The sequence below is a fragment of the Talpa europaea genome, assembly GCF_964194135.1.
Source record: "Talpa europaea genome assembly, chromosome: 3".
Lineage (NCBI taxonomy): Eukaryota > Metazoa > Chordata > Mammalia > Eulipotyphla > Talpidae > Talpa > Talpa europaea.
This window is the reverse complement of record NC_140069.1, coordinates 28142477-28168182: the sequence shown is the minus strand read 5'-3', so window position 1 is coordinate 28168182 and position 25706 is coordinate 28142477. Positions and strand designations below refer to the sequence as shown.

Sequence of the window (25706 nt, the reverse complement as noted above, 5' to 3'; positions counted from 1 at the left end):
GACATGTAGCAAGCATTCTCCTAATGATTGTACTAGATGCCCACTAAGAGAAAACAGAAGTATAAAACTGTGCTGTCGATATTTCCTCCTACTTATTGGAATGTAGCATTAGGGTTCTGCCAGATGGACTAACAGGGTAAGGGCAACAAAGACCGAGCTGGCTCCTTAGGAAGAAGATATTCCCCACAAAACTCATGGCACTATTTCATACACTGTAAAGACAAATAGTCGAAAACCTTGGCTAATGAAATATACAAAGTTTTTTTTTTTTTTATAAGTTCCTTCTTTTAGTTCACAATAAACAAATTTCAGGACCTAGAAATTCTGGAGTAAAGGTGATGTGCCTTCTTTGTTAGGAGCAAACAAAGGATTCATAAATTAATCTTTAAAGGTAGAGAGAAAAATTTGGAGGGTCAGGGCCTCCTTGTAACATTAAAATGGAGAGGAACGGAGGGATAGTTCCCTTGTCATTATCTCTCTTCCTTCGTTGTAGCATTGATGCACTGCAGCCAGCTCATACCAGCTCACAAGAGCCAACTAGTAAATTTTCAGAAATTTTGTGAGCAGATTGTTAAACTAATCATTATTAAAAATTAAAGTACATACACATAGTCAAATTAGATTAAAAACAAAGATAATAAATACTCAAAAATCATCATTTCCTTATAATTTCACTGTTTTACTATTATCCAAGCTCTGAGGTTATTTTTTCTATTGTGTGCATATGGAGGAACTATTACTCTATGGTAAGCCACTGTGCATCTCTTCCCCTGCCTCTGTGTTCAGTGACATCATGTTGGCAGCTTGAAATCCTGCACAGTGAGAATATTTGCACCAGAGAACAGCAAATACTACAAAGCAAGGCTACTTTTCCCCTGGAAAGCTGGTTGTTAAATGTTTCTCATCACACCACTGATTTGTAAGACACACATATTTCCCTTTTCCTATCATGACTGCTCAAGAAAGAAAAATAAAGTAGGAAAAAAAATTATAATTAATTTGAATAATTACTGGTGGCAAAGCCACATACCAGGTTATACCAATTCATGACAGAATATGCCAATTTGTAACACAATTCAATTAAATACCGTTTAACGGATGTCCACTTTTAATTCACTTATTTAAAATATTTTACTAAAGGTAATGTTAATTTACAGTGTTGCATATGTTTTAGGAACTGATATTCATTTCTTTAAATAGAAGTAAAATTCTTTTAATAGTTAAGTTAAAGCAAAGCTGAACTGTAAGAAGCTGAAAAAGGTAAATAAGCTTTTCATTGAAATTATTTACATTCAGAATAGTCATTTTTAGAAATGGGCAAAGCTTCAAATGTTACATTTCACCTTACTCTCATCAGGAAACCAGAAAGTAAGAGTTTAGTTGTTAACTTGTCCTTAAGAGAAAGTACAAGGAACAGCTATGAAAAAAACAACATGAAAATATGATGAGAAATAAAATTGGTACAAATGAATCTTGATGCAATGTCTAGACTCCAAAGAGATCAAAATCATTTCACAGATAATCTTAAACATAATAGAACAGCTCTCCACTACACTGTAACAACAGCAACAACAACAACAAAAACATTGTGTTACTTGAAAGCAAATAGCAAGTAATGTGGGATCTTCTCAACTGGACTCAATAATTCTATCCTTGGAATTTATATAAAACAATGAGATAAAACTGTGTTCCAAAAAGCTAAGGCAAAGAGTCCCTAGAGGGTTTATAAAAGGAATATAAATGCCCCGATATGGGACACTTACAGAAATCACAAAATATTTACTTCAACAAAAAGAGAAGCCTGTTTTCATAACCATTCGCAGCTCTAGTAGGCAGAGAACATCATTATCTGAGTTCATATGAGGCAGAAAAAGAAAATAATGAGCAAGCTCAAGCAATCCAATGTTTTTTTTTTTCTGTAAAAGGAGGAAAAAATGATGATTTTTAATGACCTCTCCTATCCCACTAGGAACTCAAAAACATTACTGAGGAGCTATGCCGAGAGGGAATAAATCACAGATGGCGTTTTCCACAAATGAATTTTCATGTGAAGGACCTTGGGCTTTTCAATTAGGCATCTTAAAGACAGGATCTGAAAATTGCAACATCCTGATACTGAGAGGCAAACTACTGCAGAGATCAGCACAAAATGGAATTGCACAAAAAAAGATAACATGATGACAATCATACTGAGAATTTCTGGCAATTACTCAGACTCTACTAAGAATTCAATGCATGAGAACCTAACAAAATGCCAATGGGAGAAAAGAATAAAAGAAACTTGAATTATTTTGGACAGAATGAAAACTCAGAAGGGAAAACAGAACACGTTAAGTAAAGCCAAAAACAGACCATAACCTCTAGGGACAACAGACGAGGCTTAAGACTGACTCGGGCTATTGCTTAAGGTATTTTATGCAAAATTGATTGAGTATATGATGGAATAAAATAAATTATACAGAAAAGTTATTATGAAGATGTTTAAGGCAACCTAAGATTTTATTTTGATGATTTTTGAATTTGTTTTACAAACCATTTAACTGACAAAAATCAAAACCTGTATTTAAACTAGTGGAATTATTTAACTTCTAAACAATAATAATGTCTTGTAAATCAGCAAACAAAGAATAATTCAATGAAAAATGCCTGACTAGGGCCTCCCTGGTGGCGCAGCGGTTGAGCGCTGGGTTGCAAAGCTGCCCGCAGCCTCTGCAGCGCCGGTTTGATCCCCGGCCACCAGGTGAGGGTCCCACATGACGTGCAGACCTCTCCTGCTGCCTGCTGCTCCCCTCAGCAGTGTACTTCCTCAGTCTGCCTGCTCTGCTCTCGGCTCTGACTCTGGTGAATTCTCTCACCCTCCCGCGCTTCTGACTGTACCCAGTACTTGTATAAATAAATTAAAAAAATAAATCTTTTTAAAAAAAAAAAGAACTTCAGTACAAATATTCATAGGAGGGTTTAAAAAAAAAAAAGCCTAACTATATTAGCATCTTTGGCTTAAAAAAAAAATCCTGCCTCACAGGGATGCTAATCCATGTTTAACAAAGCACAAAGTGGAGATACAAAACCAGAGCATCTGGGGATTACTTGACAGTGAGAAAAATAAATGGTCAATGAGGTTGAGTGTTTATTATGTTAACCAGCACAACCACCTTGGAAAGGGAAGTTAATGATATGATCTCCATAAATGTTCTCTCCATTGGGAACTTATCATGCTGAACAGATGCTCACAGGAGTAGGTAACCAGGATACCATTGCAAGCACAAGGTCAAGATCTTCCCTCTCTGGGATGCTGCTGCTGACCAGTGCCTCTTCTTCACTGGAACATTCTTTCTTTAGATGTGCTTATGTCTTGCAGGCATGGGAAGTCATTCTATCTCCAGACAACAGCTTATAGCTTATATCCATTCTGAATTATTAAATGTTTATTTCAAAGTTTAAGTTTCAGAAAGCAACCTTGTTTTTAAGTTCCTTGGGCAAGGTGTGAGGGGCAAGAAAATGTCACTGTTGCTCCAATGAAACCTAAGAGGTATTTTTATTGAGAGCCAAGTTGGTCTATAAATATAGTATGTCTGAGAAGAGAGAATCTTGATCACTGTTGGGTGATGGTATATTATGGGGGTTTGTTAAGTTATTTACACTAAAAAAATTTTAAATAAAAACACCTGGCAGTCATATTAAATAATTGATGGTTATCTGTAGTTTTATAATGTGTTGCTAAGGATATAAACATATCAATTAGTTCATTCATTCATTTGATAAATAATAGAGCATCTTTTATATGCCAGCTCCTGTTCTGAACATACAAGATAAACAAAGTAGACTGCCTACATGAACTTAGCAACCCAGTGGTAGGAAAATGTTAAGGGTGACTTTCAACATTTAATGTTAATAAAAATCAGTGAAATAAGCCAGAAGGAAAAAGAAAAATATCAAATGGTTTCACTTAAAGGAGGAATATGGGAAACAAAAAAGGGATGAGGAAAAAAAAACAGTAATAATAAATAAGAAAGCAAAACCAGCAGGCAACTATAAATCAGAAACATTCTACAGGGGAGGGGGAGGTAGAGGTATCACAAAAGGGGAAGGAAGAGCACAAGGAACTATGGTGATGGTTCATGGGTGAATTGGTGGTGGGAATTTTACAGGGACTACACCTGAGAGGAGAAAGCACACATTATGCAAAAATGAAAAATAATGTTAAAAAATATATATATAAAATTTTTCAAGATTGAAGTGAAAGATTTTTTTTTAAATGTTAAATGTATGTTCCTTTTTCTTGAAACCATTGATGGAACAGCAATGATTTAAAGCTAAGTATAGTGAATCTGGAATCAGAGTACTTGTTTGTAATTCCAGGCTTACCAGTTGCTGAATGGATAGTGATCAACTTCTTGAAATCTCAGTTTCCTCATCCATGAAACAAGAATAGTACAATATCTACCTCTTAGGATTGTCAAGAAGTAAATAAAATTACGCCTGTAAAGTGATTACCAAGGAATCTAAAAGACAGCAAACTTTAAATAAATGTCAAGTATAATGAAAATTACGGTTTAGGGAAATTCAGGTGTTAACCTTTCTGGAAACAAGATCAGAAGAGGATCTTTTAAATATTGTATAGCAAAAGATAATGTGGAATATAGAGAAACCAAACCAAGGATCAAGAAAAAGATAAAACTTGCAGGTGGATCATAGATCTGAAGCTTACAGTAGGGGAAGAGGAGGGAAAGGGGTCAAAACAGGAGGGAAGAGCACAAGAGCTGGGTGGAGGGGAAGGGTCTTTGAAGAGTCTTTATTTGGTTCATACTCCTATATTATTCAAAATCTTAAGACTAACTGTGGATAGCTGGTATAAACATCAGAAATAGGAGCAGTTAATGTATAACTTTAATCCAGAAAGCTAGTTGAGTTCTTCCTGAATCCACTAATAAGCACAAGAAAATGGGATGCAAGATGAGAACCCTGCTGATTTTCTTCTCAGTGATTCACAGAGCTTAGGAATTCAAGTCTGACTGCTACTTGGGACACCATCTCTCTGGTAACAAAAACAAATAAGGTAACAAAGCCTAAATAATAATTGCCAGCACTCAAAAAAGAACCTCATTACAAAGACACTGACATCTGCCATAAAGCTATAAGAGCTACATGATTTTCCACATTTAATCAGCAGCCCAACCTCACTTCTCACCCATGCCCATTCATCTTTTTGAAAACACAGCTTGATTCTTAATGCTGCTGCTGTATAAAGAAATAATGAGCTCTGTTAGTGCACCTGAAAATACACCATCAGCATAGAGAAGAAGCACTCAGTTCATAGCCCTTCAGTGAAAATGTCAGGACCACCCTGAAGTATTTAAGTCCTGTAAATGCCAAGTAAGGAGAGGAGCTAAACAATTAAGGTAATGGATGATAGTGAGCACAGAAAAAACTAAGTTGATTATCAGAGAAAAATCAACACTGCCCTTCTCGTGCCATAAAATGTATTTTCAAAGGGTAACACTCAAGGTTTTGGTTACCTAAAATTAGCTCAGACTTCAAAACATCCTCAGGACAATGAAAATTTTATGGGTAAAGAACTCAATGGTCTCTTATTTCTTGATCTTTCTAGGGATCTCTGGAAATGTAGCCAAAAAAACACATTTAAAAAATAAAATAAAATAATTAAATTGTTTTTTTTTTATTGTAGTAGTGTTGGTACTTGATTTAGGGGTATGTTCAAGATACATGTTACCACACCACACCCACCAACCAAGTATCTATAACCCCTCACTATAGTCTGTTGGGCCCAGTCTCCCTTTGCTCCCCACCACCTAACACACACCCTCTCTGGTAGCCTCAATTGTGCAGTCAGATTTCTAGAGTTTGTATTGGTTTCATTTTGTCCACTTCTTTGTCTTGAGAAAAGCATATTCTTTAAGCTTCATAGCATTTGGGGGGTAGCACTTGGGTGTGCTTCATTCATCCAAGAGTTATCAGCATGGATCAGAGTCTAGCATATAGAAGATGTTTAATAAATGTTCATGGAAATATCAGTCCAAGTCTTGCAGCTAGGCAGAAAGTGCATGTAATTGCTGGTCTAATTGCTATTCATTTTATATTGTTTTCTGTTTCTACAGGAGGAGGAGTGTACCAGGGTGGTCCCCAGGAAAGGGGGAGGGTCCTGCCCCATCCAAAAGGTGGAGCTGAGCAGAGAGAAGAAGCTGCAGAGGAGACTGAAGAAGGACAGAAGCAGGATGGAGAGCCAGGAGGAGACCTGGAGGAGGCACATGGAATGGAGACATGTGAAGAAACTGCACTTGCCTTTTGGTCGTAGACTGGGTGACACAGATGTGGGTGAGAGACCCATGGGGAGGTGACCATGGTGGTTTTTATCTTGAGGCCTTGCTTTGGGCCAATCCCATTTGGATGGAGTTTTACCCACAAGGGGATGGGTAACTTTGGGTGCTTGATTTAGAAATTAGATTCTTTGCCTTTCCTGTATTGTTTCCTAATTGGATTAAAGTTCCTTCCCATTAAAGTCTCATATGTTTTGTGTTGATGCGGCGGATGGCAGAACCTATTTAGAGCAGGCAGGTTTGCGGGGTCTAGGCTGCCCCCTCCCTGCTCTGTAACAGAAGCAACAGGGCCAAAAAAGTCTTGAGGTTTCTCAAAATATTAAAAATAGGTCTACCATAAGATCCAACAACTCCCCTAGGATCTAGCCAAATAATGCAAAAACACTAATCAAAAGGAATATATACATTCCTATGTTTATTGCAAGACTGTTTATAATAGCCAAGTTATAGAAACAACCTAATTGCCAAATGACAGGGAAGTAGATCAGAAAAATGTGGTATATATACACAGTGGAATACTACTCAGCTTTAAAAAAGGAAAAAGTTGAATTCTTGCCATTCGCAACAACATGGATAGAACTAGAGGAGTGCTAAATAAGTCAGAAGAAAGAGAGATGCCAGATGGCTTCATTTATATGTGGAACATAGAGAAACAAAACAGAGTCAAATAAAACCAAATCACTAACAGTCCCTAGAACACTAACCAGAGAACTGAGGCTACAAGAGGGGGAGGGGGAAACGTTGTGGGAAAGGGAACATAATGGACTATGGCTGAGAACTGGATGCCTTGGTGGTGGGTGTGGTGTGAGGACTTGGGACTGAGGAAGTGAGATCCTATGCCTCTGAATCACATACAACGTTGTAAATCAATGTTACCTCACTAATAAAACAGTAATAATACTAAAGGGTCAAATATATGGACATATACAGGCAAGCTTATGCTCCACAATCTAGTAGGAATTTCATTTGGATCCACACTATATCTAACAGAAAACTGAAATGATTTGGGGCCAGAGAAAGAGAAGGATAGCAATAAATATGTTTAAAGAATTTTGCATGGCTATTACATTGGAACTTATGACTTCAAAACACACTGATGTATGGTACAGATTTGTTAATATTTAGTAATTCAGTTTTTGTGCTTCCTTTCTCTCTTGTGAATTTTTGCAAATACAAGATAGAGTGGTGATGTTATTAGGGACCCTAGCAGACAGGGAGTATTGGAGACTGATTTACTTGCCAGGGGTCCCATCAAGTGATTTCATTGGATTAAAGTATATAAATAGAAGCAACAAGAGTCTCTCACCAGCACATTAGGCCAGAGTATTTCCTAGCTGTCAAATTACTGGGAAGAGAACTCAGAAATGTGACTTCCAATATTAAGATTTCATCTAGCTATGGTTGCAGATATTGAAAGATACGAGTTAATATAAGTAGCTAATATAAATAAAAGAGGACAGTATAATTTTTTGTTTGAAGAGTTTTCACCCCAAAAAGAAAGATTTAATTTGTAGGGCTTCATAGAGCAGGAATAATACCAAAGGATGACAGCTTTTGCTTCAAAAATTAGGAAAAAAGTTTCCTCCATCCTACAGGTATTTGAAAAGGAGCTGATGATTACTTAAAAAGTAGTAAGCAACTGCTATCTGTTGATGAAGATCCTATTTATCTCCAGTTATGATGCTATCTAGTTTTACTTTAAATATGATTTTAGTACTTCAGTAATTATTCATTGGAAAAAGCGCTCTTTAAGTAAATAACATGATATTGTGAAAGATATTCTTAAAAAGTTGTACACTTATGGGGCCTCCCCGGTGGCGCAGCGGTTGAGCGCTGGGTTGCGAAGCTGCCCGCGGCCTCTGCGGCGCCGGTTCGATCCCCGGCTGCTCCCCGGCCACCGGAGGAGGGTCCCACATGGCGCGCAGACTTCTCCTGCCGCCCGCTGCTCCCCTCAGCAGTGTACTTCAGTCCTTCTGCCTGCTCTGCTCCCTACTCTGGCTCTGGTGAATTCTTTCACCCTCCCGCGCTTCTGACTGTACCCAGTGCATGTATAAACAAAACAAACAAACAAATAAATAAATAAATAAACATGCCTCTATTTAAAAAAAAAAAAAAAAAAAAAAAGAAAAAAAAAAAAAAAAAAAAAAAAAAAAGTTGTACACTTATGAAGTATATTTGGATTTAAGTTGCATTATGAAACTCAGAGTAAGTTCTAGTGTTGACTGAAAGACTATTGATTTAGGAGCTGTTGTTCTTCCATCATATTTTTTTAAATTTCTTCAAATCCTATTATTCAGAAAATTGACAGAACTTTAAGTATTGATTAATAACACCTACATATTCCATACAGTGCACTACACAAGCTATTTCCATCTACAATATCTTTTTTTTAAAGATTTATTTATTTATTTATTATTTATTTATACAAGCACTTGGTACAGACAGAAGCACGTGAGGGTGAGAGAATTCACCAGAGCCAGAGCGGGAAGCAGAGCAGGCAGAAGAACCGAAGCACACTGCTGAGGGGAGCAGCAGGCGGCAGGAGAGGTCTGTGCGCCATGTGGACCCTCTGGTGGCCGGGGAGCAGCCAGGGATCAAACCTGTGCTGCAGAGGCTGCGGGGCAGCTTCGCAACCCAGCGCTCAACCGCTGCGCCACAGGGGAGGCCCCATCTACAATAGCTTATGAAATCTTTTTGAAAATCTTATGAGTTGACATAAGAACTTCTATATAGCAGAAGAGGCACTGAAATTGGTGCACTACTACAGTATAAACCAAGGGCATGGATTATAAGGACCACACAGTACACGAGACAAGGCCGTGTACCTTTAAGAGGCAAAAAAGTTACACCAAGACCAATCTATGTGTGTGTGTGTGTGTATACATACATATATATATATATATATATATATATACTGAAGTCTTTCAAGTGGTATAAACAAAGTGAAGTACTGCGGAGGGATAGGGGATGATTTACATATATATACCTATCAAATCTAGGAAACAAAAAAGAAGCTTATTTGACTTGGCCTAGACTCAATGGAAAAGAAAAAAAATCTAAGAATTCATTACTGTGAGTTTACATCATGTAGGTTTGGTTTTTAAGATTTATACTTGGCTCATGAGGATACTCCATGATGAGAAATTGGCATTATAAATATGCCAAGAGGAATAACTATAGATAAAAATCCCACTAAAGAGTTCATAATTCAAAATTACAAAATACACAAGGGAAGAATCCACCGTATTTGTAGATATAATAAATAGCAGAATGAGTTCTTCTGAGAACTACCAATAATAGAATTATTTGATACCACAGCAAACTCAAGGGTGGCTCCATGAATAGAATGTCTCCTGGCATTCAGGACTCTCCCCAAATGTGGGTATAAAGTGTAGCTTGCTTCTAAACAAAACATAGCAATGGTGATAAGATTTGTCTGATTATGTGTAATCATGTCATACAATGCAGTAATTCCTATTTTGATAAGAAACTCTCTCCCTTGCTGGTTTTGAAGAAGCACTGCCATCTTATAAGCTGCAATATAGAGAGGGTGACATGACACAGAACTGAAGGTCTTCCAGAGCCCAACCAGCAAAAAATCTGAGTCCCTCAATCTGGCAGCCTGCAAAGAACTGAATGCTGCTAATAATAATGTGTGCATTGAAGCAGAGTTCCCCAATTGAGAAAACAGCCTTGGTCTGACATCTTGATGTACAGCCTGCAGAGGATCCAGAAATGCTTTACCCATTCTCCTGATTCACACTAATGATGAATGCATGTTATTTTAAGTCAAAAAGTTTAATGATATTGCTATGCAAGGATAGATAACTCATATTGCTGTAGACTATACTATAGGTTAAAATTCTTTTTTTTTAATTTTTTAAATTTTTTTTTAAGATTTATTTATTTATTTATACAAGCACTGGGTACAGTCAGAAGCGCGGGAGGGTGGGAGAATTCACCAGAGCCAGAGCAGAGAGCAGAACAGGCAAACTGATGAAGTACACTGCTAAGGGGAGCAGCAGGCGGCAGGAGAGGTCTGCGTGCCATGTGGGACCCTCGCCAGGCGGGTGGGGATCAAACTTGCGCTGCAGAAGCTGCAGGCAGCTTTGCAACCCAGCACTCAACTGCTGTGCCACAGGGGAGGCCCAGGTTAAAATTCTTAAATACAAAAGAGAAGAAGTAAAAAGCATGAAGAAAAAAATAAGACAAAAAGAAAAACACCAGGAAGATTTGAAAAACACATGTAGCAGGCCTAACAATAAAAAAACACATTAAAAAAAAATGATTAGACACAATTAATGGGTTAAATAGCAAATTGAAAATCTGAATAATAATAATAATAATAAATGAATTGGAAATAATATATGAACTGGAAAATGGATCAAAGGAAATGAATCTATTTCAATAGACCACACACAACGCATATAGTGAAAAATGGAAAAATCTGATATATTAAGAGAGATTTTAAGAGACTAGGATTTCAAAAGGATAGAATATCAATAGGATTAAAATGCATCAACACTGGCTAGACCAGGAATCCATAATGATAGAATACAGAAAGGGAAGAACTAGAAACCTACAGAAATAATGACTGAGGAGTTTCCCAGAATAGATGAAAGACAAGATTCCTCAAGCTTTAGGAACAATTTAGACCCAAGACATTTGTAGTCAATAAAGGAGGAGATGAAATACACAAAACCAAAGTCAAAGAGAAAGTCATAATTACAAACAATGGAAGGTTCATCCTCCTTGGAAACCTGAAGACAGTGCTGAGAGAAAACCATCAATGTAGAATTCTATATGCAGCTAAATTATCAATGAGGAAATAAGATAGACATTTTCAGATAAATAAAACTGATTTTTAATAGCAAATCCTAGTGAAAAACTTACTAAAAGATATTCTTCAGAAATTAAACCTATAGGAAGGAATGTGATGTAAAAAAAGCAATGGTAAGCAAGGAAATTGTACATGAATAAATCTACAGGAGCATCAAAAGTATAAAAATAATAATAATAATGACCACTTGGAGGATATAAAACAAATTTACAATGCCTTAGAAAAATGATATGCAAATGAGCATGGTAGAATAAAAATTAAAGCATTCTAAGACACCTGAATTGCTTGAGAGAAGGGTAAAGTTGACTAATTGTAGACTTTGTTAATTTCAGTATGAATGCTAAAATTGTAAGGATGAAAACTGAATAAGAACATGTAACTTCTAAACCAGTAAAATGAAATAAAATGTAAAAATTATTACTGGTCAGGGCCTCCCTGGTGGCTCAAGGGGTTAAGATGCAGCACTATGAAGCTATCCGCAGCCACTGCAGCACGAGTTCGATCCCCAGCCAGGGAGCAGCAGACCTTTCCTATCTCCCGGCTGCTCCCCTCAGCAGTGTATTTCAGTTGCTCTGTCTGTTCTGCTCCCCACTCTATCTCTGATGAATCCTCTCACCCATCACATCTCTGGGCTGCACCCCAGTTCTTGTATGCAAAAATAAAAAAATCGTTAAAAACAATTATTACTAGTTACATTTTATAGAACATGAAACTGAGGCTTATTAAAGTGACAAGTTTACCCAGCTTATAGCTGGGCATAATGTGACTCACATTCATGTCTTCCAACTCTGAGTTTTATGTCAGATAGCATCTGATAAATAACATATTAAATAACAATGTGTTACTCTGATGTTCAATCCAATAAGGCAAAAATCTCACACTGCTGCTAGTATATATTCAATAGCATTTTGTGGTAAAAGTGCTGCAGATTTACCTAGCAATCCTCTTATTCCTTCTTTCTATTTCATTCTTACCAACCTTCTTTACTCTTTAACTCCTATGCTCTCCAAATAATTTTTCTTCCAGGCTCTAATTTTTACTTTTATTTATCTTTTCTTCCCATTTCCTTCTCTCAACAATTTTTCTGTGGGTACATGCATACATATATGTAAACGTGTATAATTTTTATGTATCAAACATGCTTACTATTTTTTAATCTTAATATATTTGCTCTGGAGAATGGTAAACCCTAGATGCATGGCTTCTGTTATGATAGTATTTGTAAGATTTCTATAAAGATGAAAGAAATTACAAAAGCCAGTGATACTCAAATCTTCATTCTATTATAGTGTTCCATCATTGAAGCAAGTATGCAATGTCAAAAAAGCTGTAGGATTCTCTGTAGCAGGATTCTGGGCTCGAAATCTTAGCAAGCTCTTGCTAGACTCAAAGACTTTATACCTCTCTACTATAGTGGTGATTCCCTTTCTTGTTGCCAAGACCATTTCAAATGTATTCTAACTGTACTTTTCTATCTTGAATCCACATAGTAAAATCTTCAAGATGTGCTAAGGCTGTAGTTCAAACTCTTGGGCTACAATTAGTCACATTAAATCACTATCACTACTCCCTTCACCACCCATTAACCCATCAAGTCTGCCTACGCATATTTCTGCAACACTTCATGAGACAATAAAACTTTAAGGTATACAATTTGCCTACCAGCAAACAGAAAACCATGTAAGGCCTACCATATAACTTGGCAAATGAGTAAGAACAACATAGAATCAAGTTTATAGCCATTTTAACACAATACCAGCTGATTATATTTTGCCACAGGCAGTGTCCAAAGATCTATTTTGTAAATGTAGCCTTAAAGAAAATTATATCACATTTCAATTATTAAGAAATGAATGAATGGCATTTTATACTGTGAAACAGATCTACAGGATTATATTAGAAATAATGCTTATGGGCCTCCCTTGGTTGCACAGCGGTTGAGCACAGGGCTGCGAAGCTGCCCGCAGCCTCTGCAGTGCCCATTCAATCCCCAGCTGCTGGCGAGGGTCCCACATGGCGCACAGACCTCTGCTGCCTTGCCTGCTGCTCCCCTCAGCAGTGTATTTCGTTGGTCTGCCTGTTCTGTTCCCCTCTCTGGCTCTGGCGAATCCTCTCACCCTCCTGTGCTTCTGACTGTACCCAATGCTTGTATAAATAAATAAATAAATCTGTAAAAAAAAAATAAAGTAGTCCAAGAAAATGTTAAAAAAAAAAAAAAAAGAAACAATGCTTACATCTGTAAATACCAAAATCTTGGGCCTCCCTGGTGGCACAAGGGGTTAAACATCGCACTATGAAGCAATTCGCAGCCTCTGCAGCACGAGTTTGATCCCCAAGCTTCTGCAGCAATGGCAGGGAGCAGCCCACATGGTGCAGCAGACCTCTCCTGTCTCGCCGCTGCTCCCCTCAGCACTGTATTTCAGTCAGTCTGCTTGTTCTGTTGCCCGCTCTGTCTCTGGCGAATCCTCTCACCCTCCCGCACATTTGGCCTGTGCCCCAGTTCTTCTATGTATAAATAAATAAATATTTTTTAAAAATACCAAAATCTTGGATAATTAACACCTAAACCAACTTAGACAATTGCTCCCCCAACCAAAAAAATAATTATTAAAAAAAAAAAAAAACAAGAAAACAAGTCAAAACTATCACTGATTTTCTCCTTTGTCATCTAAAAAGCAACAGTATCCATTGCTTCCCCACCTCCAACTCTGCTTTGATTTTCAAAAAGAGAAGCTAGGGAAGGAAAAAAATACTTCCAGGCCTGGGTAATCCCCAAACAGTGTATTCCATCTCAGAATAGCCAAAACTTGCATCTTATTTCACAATCATTTATAGCCAGTTGAGTAATAACATTACCAAGAATTAATAAATCTACCGAGCTCAAATATAACTTCCACTCTTTTACAAGTGGATGGAAATACAGTATAGTGATTACAAGGAAAAAAAACTCACTTAACTGAGCAGCTGAAGATTTTTAGAGGAGCATGCTTTATAGTAGTAAAAACATAATAAAAAATAACAGATAGTACTTTAGCAGACAGGGGCAATAGGTTAGGGGAAGGAGGATGAGTAGAGAATTATAGGTAAAGAATTAACAAGCAGAAAAGCCAACTGTGTGGTCTCAGAAAGTGGTACAGACAAATTAGAGATATAATTTCATGGAGCCAGATCTGGACTGTGTAGGAGCTGAAGTTCTTATTCTGGTGGTAAAAAGTACAAAGCTGTTAGCTGATTTATAAAGCCTAGTTATTAATGTCAGAGTCAGTGTGGTGGAAGTAACAACAAACATCCATAGCAGTCCTCTCTGATGTCCTGAATAAGATTATAATAAGGCAATAAATAATATGACAAAGCCACTATCCTTAGCATTGTTCTGGAGTTTTCCAGATTATAAGAACCACTGTAGTGGTCACAATTACATAAGTGATTAGCAATTTTCTAGGCTTGAAGAACTCTCTCCTTAAAAGATCAGAAGATCTTAAGAATAAAATATTAGAGGGCATCCCTGGTGGCACAGGGGTTAAAGACACAGCACTATCAAGCGATAGCCAGCCACAGCAACATGAGTTTGATCCCCAGCCAAGGAGTGAACCCACATGGTGCAACAGATCCCTCTTGTCACGCTGTCCACTGCTCCCCTCAGCAGTGTATCTTACTAGATCCGCCTGTTTTGCTCCCCACTGTCTCTGGTGAATCTGCTCAACCCCCTCCCACACCTCTGGTCTACACCCCAGTTCTTGTATGCATAAATTAATACATCTTTTTAAAAAAGAAAATAAAAAATGGAAAAGATAATTCAGTCCAAATCAAAATTCTATTTCCTTTCCTTCACACCCCACCCCGCCAAAGATGCCACACACTGTCTTCCTTTTCAGAAAGTTCTGTTTTTCCTTCTCACCGCCCCCCATCTTCCCTCCTGGTGATCTTGAGATGTTCTTTTCTCTACTTCTAAGTATCTGTGTTATATGGTATGCAGCCCAGAAGCTCAGCTGGTGGGATCTGCACCACATGGTCAGTCAATATCCTTTCCTGCCCCTTAGACAGGTCTACAGCCTGAGTATGCTCATCAGTCAATTTCTGCAGAAAGCTCAGAAAACAGCTCTGGTCAGTGTCTCTGCTCCTGATCACTTCAGTGACTCATTATAAGTCCTCTCTTGAGGTTCTCTTTTAAATCACTCACCATCAAACAAAAAAAGCATAAATTAGGGAAAAAATGGGATGTCTGTTATTGGGAGAACAAGTAATTGGTGGCAAAAAGAAAATAAAGCAAACCAAATAATAGATAAAACTGAAAACACACAAATCAGATGATAAAACAGTATTCTGTTGACTTTTAAATAATGTAATCCCATGGCAACAATTTAACAGCTGCCTTTTTGCCTGCACTCCCAGATTTCTCTTATTTGGGACTGGATACAACTTTTCTTTTTCTCTATGTACTTAGAGTTTCACACTGAACCAACATTATTTACTACTTACTTGGGCTTGCTTGCATACTTTAAAAGGGTGAAGTGTCTCTTGGTAGAAAAGCTGATGATAAGCCTGTAGGTCAAACCAAAAGTACACACTGTTCTTCCACAACTGCAGAGGGAAAAGTACATAAGTTATTACCACCCAATTATAAAAGTCTTACAAAGATCTAATTTCAAATGTAAATGATTGTTTAGTTCCTTGATGTTACCATAAATCAGGTTCATTTTTTAAGTGGTTTTAATCTTCTATCACAAACTGTCAATATACATAATATTTGTTGGTATGGTTACTAGATATTAAATTTTTGCATGTATGCCTTTCACATAATGGTCATTAAAACAATAAATGTTCTAGTTAATGATTAAAGATAATATATTTCTGGCATCAAACCAAAATCTGAAGATATTTTGACATGTACAGGCAAATACATCATACCAGAACCAAACACAACTGAGTCAACTAAATACTTTTTATCTGAGCAAAATTTAGACTTGTGATAATTAATTTGAAAAGTCTGAGAGTAAATTTGCTACAGCCCATCGTAACTGGAAATTGTTAGAATTAACAATAAAAAGGAAAGGATTGATAGAAATCAACTCTGAATTTAAAATATATTAAAATTCAAAAATTTACATGAGCACCTGCACCCCTATGTTTATAGCAGCACTATTTAAATAGCTAAGCTTTGGAAACAACCCAAATGCCCAAAAATAGATGACTGGATCAAGAAGATGTGGTACATATACACCATGGAATATTACTCAGCATTCAAAAAAGATAAACACATGCAATTTGCAGCAACATGGATGGAGCTGGAAGGAATCATGCTCAGCGAAATAAGCCAGAAAGAAAAAGAAAAATAAACGGATGGTCTCAATCATAGCAGGAATCTAGAAAATTTAAATATGAGACCAGGAAAAAGAATAACTATAAGAAAATAATAATCAAAATCAACAAACAACTATGAACCAGACACTCTATGGGGGGTTGGAGGCAGGGAAAGGGGGGATTGGGGTCAAAATAAGGGGATTGCAATTGTATGGGGAATATAAAAATAAAATTTAAATTAAAAAATATTATGAAAAAAGAAAAAAAAGAAAAATTTACATGAAAATAAACTTGCTAATAATGCACATTAATCCTTGCTATATTTTATTTTTCTTTATAATTTTAGGGCTGTAAACCAAAGAAAATAATAATTGAGGTAATTAACATTGAATAAATTGAGACAATACTAAATAATTAATAAGATTTAATACTAAATCTTTAGCACAAAATTTTTTACCAGAGGAAATGGGAGTTTTAACATGAAATATAACTATTTCAGCATTGAATTATTTTAACTTATCTTATTTTTAACTTACTGAAAGTATTAAAATGAATTTAAAATAATTTTCTACCTTGTTCCCTGACTGCTCGCAGAATTTAGTAAAGAAAAATCCAGCTCTATTTTCTACATACAAAGACTGCAACAAATTTTCCATGTCAAATCCTCCCAAGGCACCATCTACCATGGTTTTAACCTAGATAACAAAACAGAAGTCCATTATCCACCCAAAAACATTGTAATTTTTTATGGCATTGCACAACAACACAGTTTTATAAATTCTGCCAGGCTGTCATTTTCCCACTGGATTATTTTATTTTATGCCACATATGTAATTAGTGCAGTATGTTTGCATCTGACTGTCATATAAGATTCATTTATGGAGCCAACTATAGCAGCAGAGTTCATTCTAATATAAAACAATCTGATTTTTAACTTCATGTTTAAGTCATTTCCCAACCTCAATTATTTTCATGTTTCAGGAACAGTGATACCATTTTAGGAATTTTCCAATTCTCTGTTGGTGGCCTCTTTCCTACATACTTACTGTTATTTTAGCCTTGAGGTGCTGCTATTACAGATACAAGGGAGTTATAAAAAGCAGTATCTTCAAGGCCTCTCAGTGCTGCTCATTAAATGTCCTTAGGGAATCCCTCTTTGGACAGTCTCATCCCCTCCAGGTCATGGCTCTCAGAGTGTAAATGGCAGCATTAAGTTCTCATAAAACTGCTTTGCTGCAAACAGTGCTGGCAACTCGAATACCATTTTTGAAACTCTAATACCATTTTAGAAAACTAGCTATTTCTCTTAGCACACATGTAACTCCAGAATAGAAAAGGTCATCTACTATTCACATGAACTCTTTGCTATTTATTTTGTGGAACTCAGTCTTCTTTACAATCTTAAGATAACTATGAATAATTTAAGTAAAGCTCTTGCCCTGTCTTTGTGACAGGGTCTCTCTGCTTCTCTCTATTCCCTGAATAAACAAATTTTGAGGTGAAAACTTAATATTTTTATAATGTTTAACCAATGGCATACCAAAACTACAAAAATTATCATTTTAGAAGGAAAAAAGTCCTAATGAGAAGAAAGGGAGAACTGCTGGCTTACAATAAGATAAATAGCTATAAAATATTATATGTGTGTTCAGACTGTACCTAAAGTAAAGAAGATGTGGTTTATGTACACAATGGCATACTCACTACTAAGTTATTTAGAAAAGAAAGATGAAATACTGCCATTATATCAACATGGATGGACCTAGAGGATATCAAGCTTAGTGAAATAAATTAAATAGGGATAAACAAACATCTTATGATTTCAAACAAATGAGATATACAAACAAAACCAATGAACAAACTATCTAAAACAAAATATACTTTCAGCTCAAAAGGCCAAAGTAGTGGAAAGGAGAAAAAGGTTTGGTAAATCAGGTAAATGGAGTCGATTGTATGGTAAAGAAGAGTTTTGGACTTTCAGTGACAAACTTAATCTGTACTATGCACAGATGTTGATTTATAATGATGCATACCTGATGTTTATATAGTGTTATAATGCAATGTTACTTCAATTTTTTTAAAAAGTATAGCCCTTAGAAAATTTAAAATTTTCATCTAAAATTGGTTATTAAATCCATATTTTTAAAGTAGCTACACTCTGGGAAAACCCTGCCTTTTAAAAATTTTAAGTTTCCAAAATGTAACATCAAATATTATTTATAATTATGTACTAAATACACTAATGGGTCTTATTTTGTGTCTAAGTTATGATCATACCGAAACCAGAACACAGCTGTTTTTGAAAACAGTAATCCAAGGAGTATATAACAACATGGTACTATAAAAGGACACAGAAAGGATATTTTTGCTTAAAAATCCTTTTGAAAATAGCAAGTTCATTGTTTAGTAAGGAAAAAACATATTATGGTAAATCAATACAAGTTCTCTAAAATCAAGGGGCATTGATCAGTTAAATATGGAATCAGACTAATCAACTCAAAATACTTACCATGGTTTCTTCTGTATAGGTATATCTTCGGTCCAACTGGGGCTTCAGACATTCAGATATATCAGTAAAAGATGTTAAACGAATAACTTGGTTAGTTTCTGACAAGTACCTTGATCTAAATTAGAAAGGAGAACTTATTGATCAACAAATATTTTAAGGGAACAGATTCAAGATGGCAATAGGAAGAATCTGAACTTACCTCCTCCTCTCAAGTACACAACAAATCTACAAATAATTATAACTTACTTTACTCAGAAAAAGACCTGAAAACCAGATGAATAGAGCTTTTATAACAAAGGATAAGAAGGTAGCATAGACACCTACATCTGACAAAGGACTGATATAAATGATATACAAAGAACTTATAAAATTCTACCCAAAAAAAAATCAAAAAAGGACAAAAGAACAAAACAGATGCTTCTCCAACAAAGACATTCAAAAGGCCAGTAGGCACATGAAAAAATGTTCACAATCACTTTTTTATTAGAGAAATGCAAATCAAGACCACAATGAAATACCATCTCACACCTATGTGAGAATGGCCCATATCATAAAGACTAGAAACAACAAATGCTGGTGAGGCTGTGGAGAAAATGGAACACTCCTACACTGCTGATGGGAATGCAAACTGATTTAGCCTTTATGGAAAGAAGTATGAAGGGTCTCAAAACACTAAAAATGGTTCTGCCATTTGACCCAGTAATTCCTCTCCTAGGCACCTACCCCAAAAATTAATTCAAAAGGAAACTTGCACCACCATGTTGATTGCAGCACTATTTACTATAGCCAAACTACAGAAACAAACAAAGTGCCCCAGAAAAGATGAGTGGACCAAGAATATGTGATACACACACACACACACACACACACACACACACAATGGAATACTACTCAGCGATCAAAAAAGAGAAACTTATGCCATTTGCAGCAACATGAATGGAGCTTGAAGGGATAATGCTAAGTAAACCAAGTCAGAAGGAGAAAGATAAATACTGGGTGGTATCACTGATATGTGGAATTTAAAGTAACTAGACTAATAGTCACATAAACACAAGCTTAAAAACTAACCCTTGATATCTGACTACAGAACTGAAGCACCAAGGGAGAAGGGGGTAGAGGAGGAGTAAGAACAAAGAGGGGAGGAAGTACAATGGTCTATGGTGGTGAAATGTGGGTAAGTGGGTGGGTGCTCTATGGAAGTAATACCTGAAGGGGGGTATCATAATATTATCTCAATTTAAAAAAGGCAGCATAGGGAGCCCAGAGGGGGATCTGGCCACTGCTTGGGCAGACCGCGGGCACAGGAAAGTGCCCTTCTGACTCGCCATTTTAGAATAGGGATCTTTGCATCCACCGAGACTCCTTGGAACTGGGAAAGGGCTGCCCCCACAGCCAGAGATGAGCTGAAAAGACCCCACATGCCAGACCCTGTTTGGCAGGGAGTTGGAGCCCAGGGGGGATCCAGCCACACCACCTCCAGGGCACTCTGTGGGACCTCAAGACACACCATTGGAATTAAACAAATATAGAAAGAGAAAATATTCTGTGACAGCGACTATTAACATATTCATAGTACCACTGCCCTACTGGACTTCTGGCATAACAGTATTTGACTCGATTGGACCACCAGTTCCCAACATTCCAGAAAGAGCACACCAAAAAGATGTCGGCCAGTACTAGTGACACAGTGTCCCGCATAGGACAAATTAGAAAACAAGCAGCAGGGAGAAGAAAAACTACAAGCAATCAAGCAAGCCCTCAGGGAAAAGAACCACCACAAAAAGAAAATTACCCACCAAATTGCAACAACAGTGACTTGGAAGAACTTCAGAGCCTTCCACAAAGAGAATTTAAAATTGCCATGATTAAAAAACTGATAGAAGTCATAAAGGAAAACAATGATAAGGGAAAAATAATCAATGATCAGAAGAATGAAACTGAGTATCTAAAGAGGGAAGTGAAAGAAATGCAAATCAAAGGATTAATGGAGGAGCTAAAGAACTCTGGAAAAAGCAGTGAAAGCAGAATAGATGAAATGGAAGAACGAATAAATACTCTCAAAGACACAGAAATAAAAAGAACCAAAACAGAAAAGGAAAGAGAAGTACGAATGAAAAAGAATGAAGAAAGACTTTGGAAACTATCTAACTCCATTAGGAAAGGAAATATAAGAGTTATAGGAATCCCAGAAGGAGAAGAGAGAGACATAGGAACAGAGAAAATATTCAGGGAAATAATTGAAGAGAACTTCCCAAACATGAAGAAGGAGCTGAAAACAGACATAAAAGAAGCAAGAAGAACACCAAATTTCCATGATGAAAGGAAACATACAGCAAGACACATAATAGTAAAGCTCCCAAGAATCCAAGATAAGGAAAAAATAATGAAGCTGACAAGAGGGAAGAAACAGATAACATACAAAGGAAAAACCATCAGGCTGACATCAGACTTCTCTGAAGAAACACTACAGGCAAGGAGAGAGTGGAGAGACATAGTCAACAGACTCCATGACAACAAATGCCAACCAAAAATACTCTATCCCACAAACCTTTCCTTCCTCTATGAAGAAAGAATAAGGACCTTCCCAGACAAACAGAAACTCTGGAATTTCATTACAACTAAACCCCCACTCCAAAAAATACTACAAGGAGTCCTAAAGCCAACAGAGGGATGAATAAGAAAGAAACAAGAAAAAAAATCAAAATCAAAATAAATAAATACATAAACCAGAGAAAAGACAAACAAAATGGCAAATACAAATGCTAACATATCAATATTAACTCTAAACATAAAAGGACTAAGCTCTTCAATAAAAAAGACACAGAGTTGCAGGCTGGATTAAGAAACAAAACCCAACCTTTTGCTGTCTCCAGGAAACTCATTTAACTGCAAAAGACAAAAATAGATTGAAAGTAAAAGGATGGAAAACAATCCTACAAGCAAATGGACCAAAAAAGAAGGCAGGAACAGCTATACTTTTATCAGATAAAACCGATTTCAAACTCAAAAAGGTAAAAAGAGACCCAGATGGTCACTACATTATGATCAGAGGGACAATATTTCAAGAAGAAATAACACTCATTAACATATATTCACCAAATGAAGGAGCACCAAAATGTATCAGGCAACTATTATCATCTCTGAAAACAGACACCAGAGAAAACACATATGTAGTAGGAGACTTCAATATACCACTATCAACAATGGATAGATCAACAAGACAAAAAATAAGTAAGGACATTAAAGCTCTATATAAGGATCTAGACCTCATGGGCTTAACAGACATCTATAGATCACTACACCCAAAAAAATCGGAGTACACATTTTTCTCAAGCGCACATGGATCATTCGCCAGGATCGATCACATACTGGGACACAAGACAAACATCAACAGATACACCAAAATTGAAATCATACCAACCATCTTCTCTAACCATGAAGGCATCAAATGAGAAATAAATCATAAAAAGATGACAAGGAACCCTCCCACCTCATGAAGATTGAAATCCACACTACTGGAAGACCACTGGATTAATGAGGAGATCAAAGAAGAAATTAAAAAATACTTTGATTTGAATGACAAGGAAGACACCAATTTCCTAAATGTATGGCACACAGCAAAAGCAGTAATAAGGGGAAAATATATAGCAATACAGGCTCACATCAAGAAACAAGAAAGAACTCAAAGAAACAACCTAATCTCACATTTTAAAGAACTAGAAAAAGAATAACCAAAAAAAAAAAAATCCTAAAATCAGTAGAAGGAAATAATAAAAATCAAAGCAGAAATAAATGAAACAGAAACTAAAAAAAAAAAAAAAAAAAATCAAAAGATCAACGAAACAAAAAGTTGGTTCATCAAAAAAATAAATAAAATAGACAGTCCCCTAGCCAGGTTCACAAAGGAAAAACAGGAGAAAGCATAAATAAATAGGATCACAAATGAAAGAGAAGAAATCACAATAGACATAGCAGAAATTGAAAGAATAATCAGAAACTACTATGAACAGTTACATGCAAACAAGCTCAACAATCTAGAAGAGATGGACAAATTCTTACAACTTTACAATCACCCAAAGCTAGATAAAGAGGAAATACAATGCTTAAACGGACCAATTACAAGCAGTGAAACTGAAATGGTCATCAAAACCCTCCCCCAAAACAAAAGCCCAGGACCAGATGGATTTACAAATGAATTCTATCAAACATTCGGAAATGAATTAGTGCCTATCCTTCAAAAACTCTTTCAAAAAATTAAGAAGGAAGGGATAATACCAAACACATTCTATGAAGCCAACACTATATACCAAAACCAAACAAGGAGAACACACAAAAAAAGTACAGGCCAATCTCTCTAATGAACACTGATGCAAAAATACTCAATAAAATTTTAGCTATCAGAATCCAACAATGTATCCATAAGATAATTCACCACAACCAAGTAGGATTTATTCCAGGGACACAGGATGGTTCAACATCCGATAATCAATCAACGTTATCCAACACATCAACAAAAAGAAATATAAAAGCCATATGATAATATCAATAGATGCTGGGAAAGTTTTCAACAAAGTACAGCACCCATTTATGATAAAGGCCCTTGAAATTCTCGGGATACAAGGAACATACCTCAACATCATAAAGGCCATATATGACAAACCCATAGCCAGTATCATTCTCAATGGTGAAAAGCTGAAAGCATTTCCATTAAGATCTGGAACAAGACAAGGATGTCCACTCTCACCACTGCTTTTCAATATAATACTGGAAGTCCTAGCCAGAGCAATAAGACAAGAGAAAGACATATAAGGAATCCAAATAAGGAAGGAAGAAATCAAACTATCACTATTCGCAGATGATTTGATAATATACATAGAGCCCCAAAAACTCCAGAGGAAAACAAATCAAACTAATCAACCAGTTTAGTAAAGTAGCAAGATACAAAATCAACACACAAAAATCAGCAGCCTTCCTATACACAAACAACAAATCTGAAGAAGAAGAAATCAAGAAAACCATCCCTTTAATTATTGAAACAAACAAACAAAAAAAAAACCCTCAAATACTTGGAAATAAACCTAACAAAAGAGGTAAAGGACCTTACAAAGAAAACTATAAAACACTGTTATAAGAAATAGAAGAAGACACAAAGAAATGGAAAGACATCCCCTGCTCATGGATTGGAAGAATAAACATTATTAAAATGGCCATCCTACCAAAAGCAATTTACAAATTCAATGCTATTCCAATCAAAATTTCAGTGACATTCTTCAAAGAAATAGAACAAATACTGATGAAATTCATATGGAGCCACCAAAAACCCCAAATAGCCAAAGCGCTCCTGAAAAATAAGAAGGGAATGGAGGCATCACACTCCCAGACTTCAAACTACATTACAAAGCCATAATAAACTGCATGGTATTGGACCAAGAACAGACACACAGATCAATGAAACAGAACAGAAAACCCAGAAATAAACCCAGAGATTTACAGTCAACTAATCTTTGACAAAGGAGCAAAGAATATGCAATGGAACAAAGAAAGTTTGTTCAATAAATGGTGCTAGGAAAACTGGGTTGCTACATGCAAAAGAATGAAGCTTGACTATCTCACACAATGTACAAAAAACCAACTCAAAATGGATTAAAGAACTAGACATAAGACCTGAAACCATAAAATATATAGAAGGAAATACAGGCGAAACACTACATACATGACATACACCTCAGTAACTTCTTTAAAGACTCATCACCCAAAGCAGTGATAGCAAAGGCTGAGATAAACAGGTGGGACTACATCAAATTAAAGAGCTTCTGTACAGCAAAAGAGACAGTAACCAAAACAAAGAAACACCCTACTGACTAGGAGAAAATTTTTGCATGCAACACTAATGACAAAGGACTGATCACAAAAATCTACAATGAGCTGGAGTCACAACAAAAACAAAGTAAATAATCCAGTCAAAAAATGGGCAGATGAGCTAAAAAGGAACTTCTCCAAAGAGGAAATGTGAATGGCCAACAGTCATATGAAAAACTGTTCAGCATCACTTGCAATCAGAAAATGCAAATCAAAACTACAATGAGATATCATCTTACACCAGTGAGAATGGCACATATTTTAAAAAGTAGCAACAACAAATGTTGGCGAGGATGTGGAGAAAAAGGAACTCTCCTGCACTGCTGGTGGGAGTGTAAACTGGTCCAACCACTATGGAAAGCTGTGTAGAGATGCCTCAACCTGCTAAAGATGGAGCTTCCATATGACCCAGCAATTCCACTCCTAGGTATTTACCCAAAGGACACAGAATCATTAATTCCAAAGGGCACCTGCACCCCTATGTTTATAGCAGCACTATTTACAATAGCTAAGCTATGGAAACAACCCAAATACCCCAAAATAGATAACTGGATCAAGAAGATGTGGTACATACAGACAATGAAATACTACTCAGCAATCAAAAAAGATAAACTCATGCAATTTGCAGCAACATGGATGGAGCTGGAAGGGATCGTGCTCAGCAAAATAAGCCAGAAACGGGCCTCCCCGGTGGCACAGCAGTTGAATACTGGGTTGCGAAGCTGCCCTCAGCCTCTGCAGCGCTGGCTCGATCCCCGATCCCCAGCTGCTCCCGGCCACCGGAGGAGGGTCCCACATGGCGCGCAGACCTCTCCTGCTGCCCGCTGCTCCCCTCAGCAGTGTATTTAGGTCCTTCTGCCTG

The 25706-nt window shown here is 36.6% G+C and overlaps 1 protein-coding gene across 1 annotated transcript in view; it reads right to left on the bottom strand.

Annotated features, from left to right (window-relative positions):
• RGS22 (regulator of G protein signaling 22) overlaps positions 1-25706 on the bottom strand; it is a gene marked incomplete at its 3' end in the record, with an annotated part of 124358 nt that overhangs the window by 35601 nt on the left and 63051 nt on the right. Inside the window, exons 11-13 of the mRNA XM_084230530.1 lie at positions 18986-19100; positions 17049-17171; positions 15655-15756 (exon numbers count right to left, since the gene is read on the bottom strand). Of these exons, the coding sequence (XP_084086656.1) occupies positions 15655-15756; positions 17049-17171; positions 18986-19100 (340 nt within the window). The remainder of the gene's footprint in view (positions 1-15654; positions 15757-17048; positions 17172-18985; positions 19101-25706) is intronic.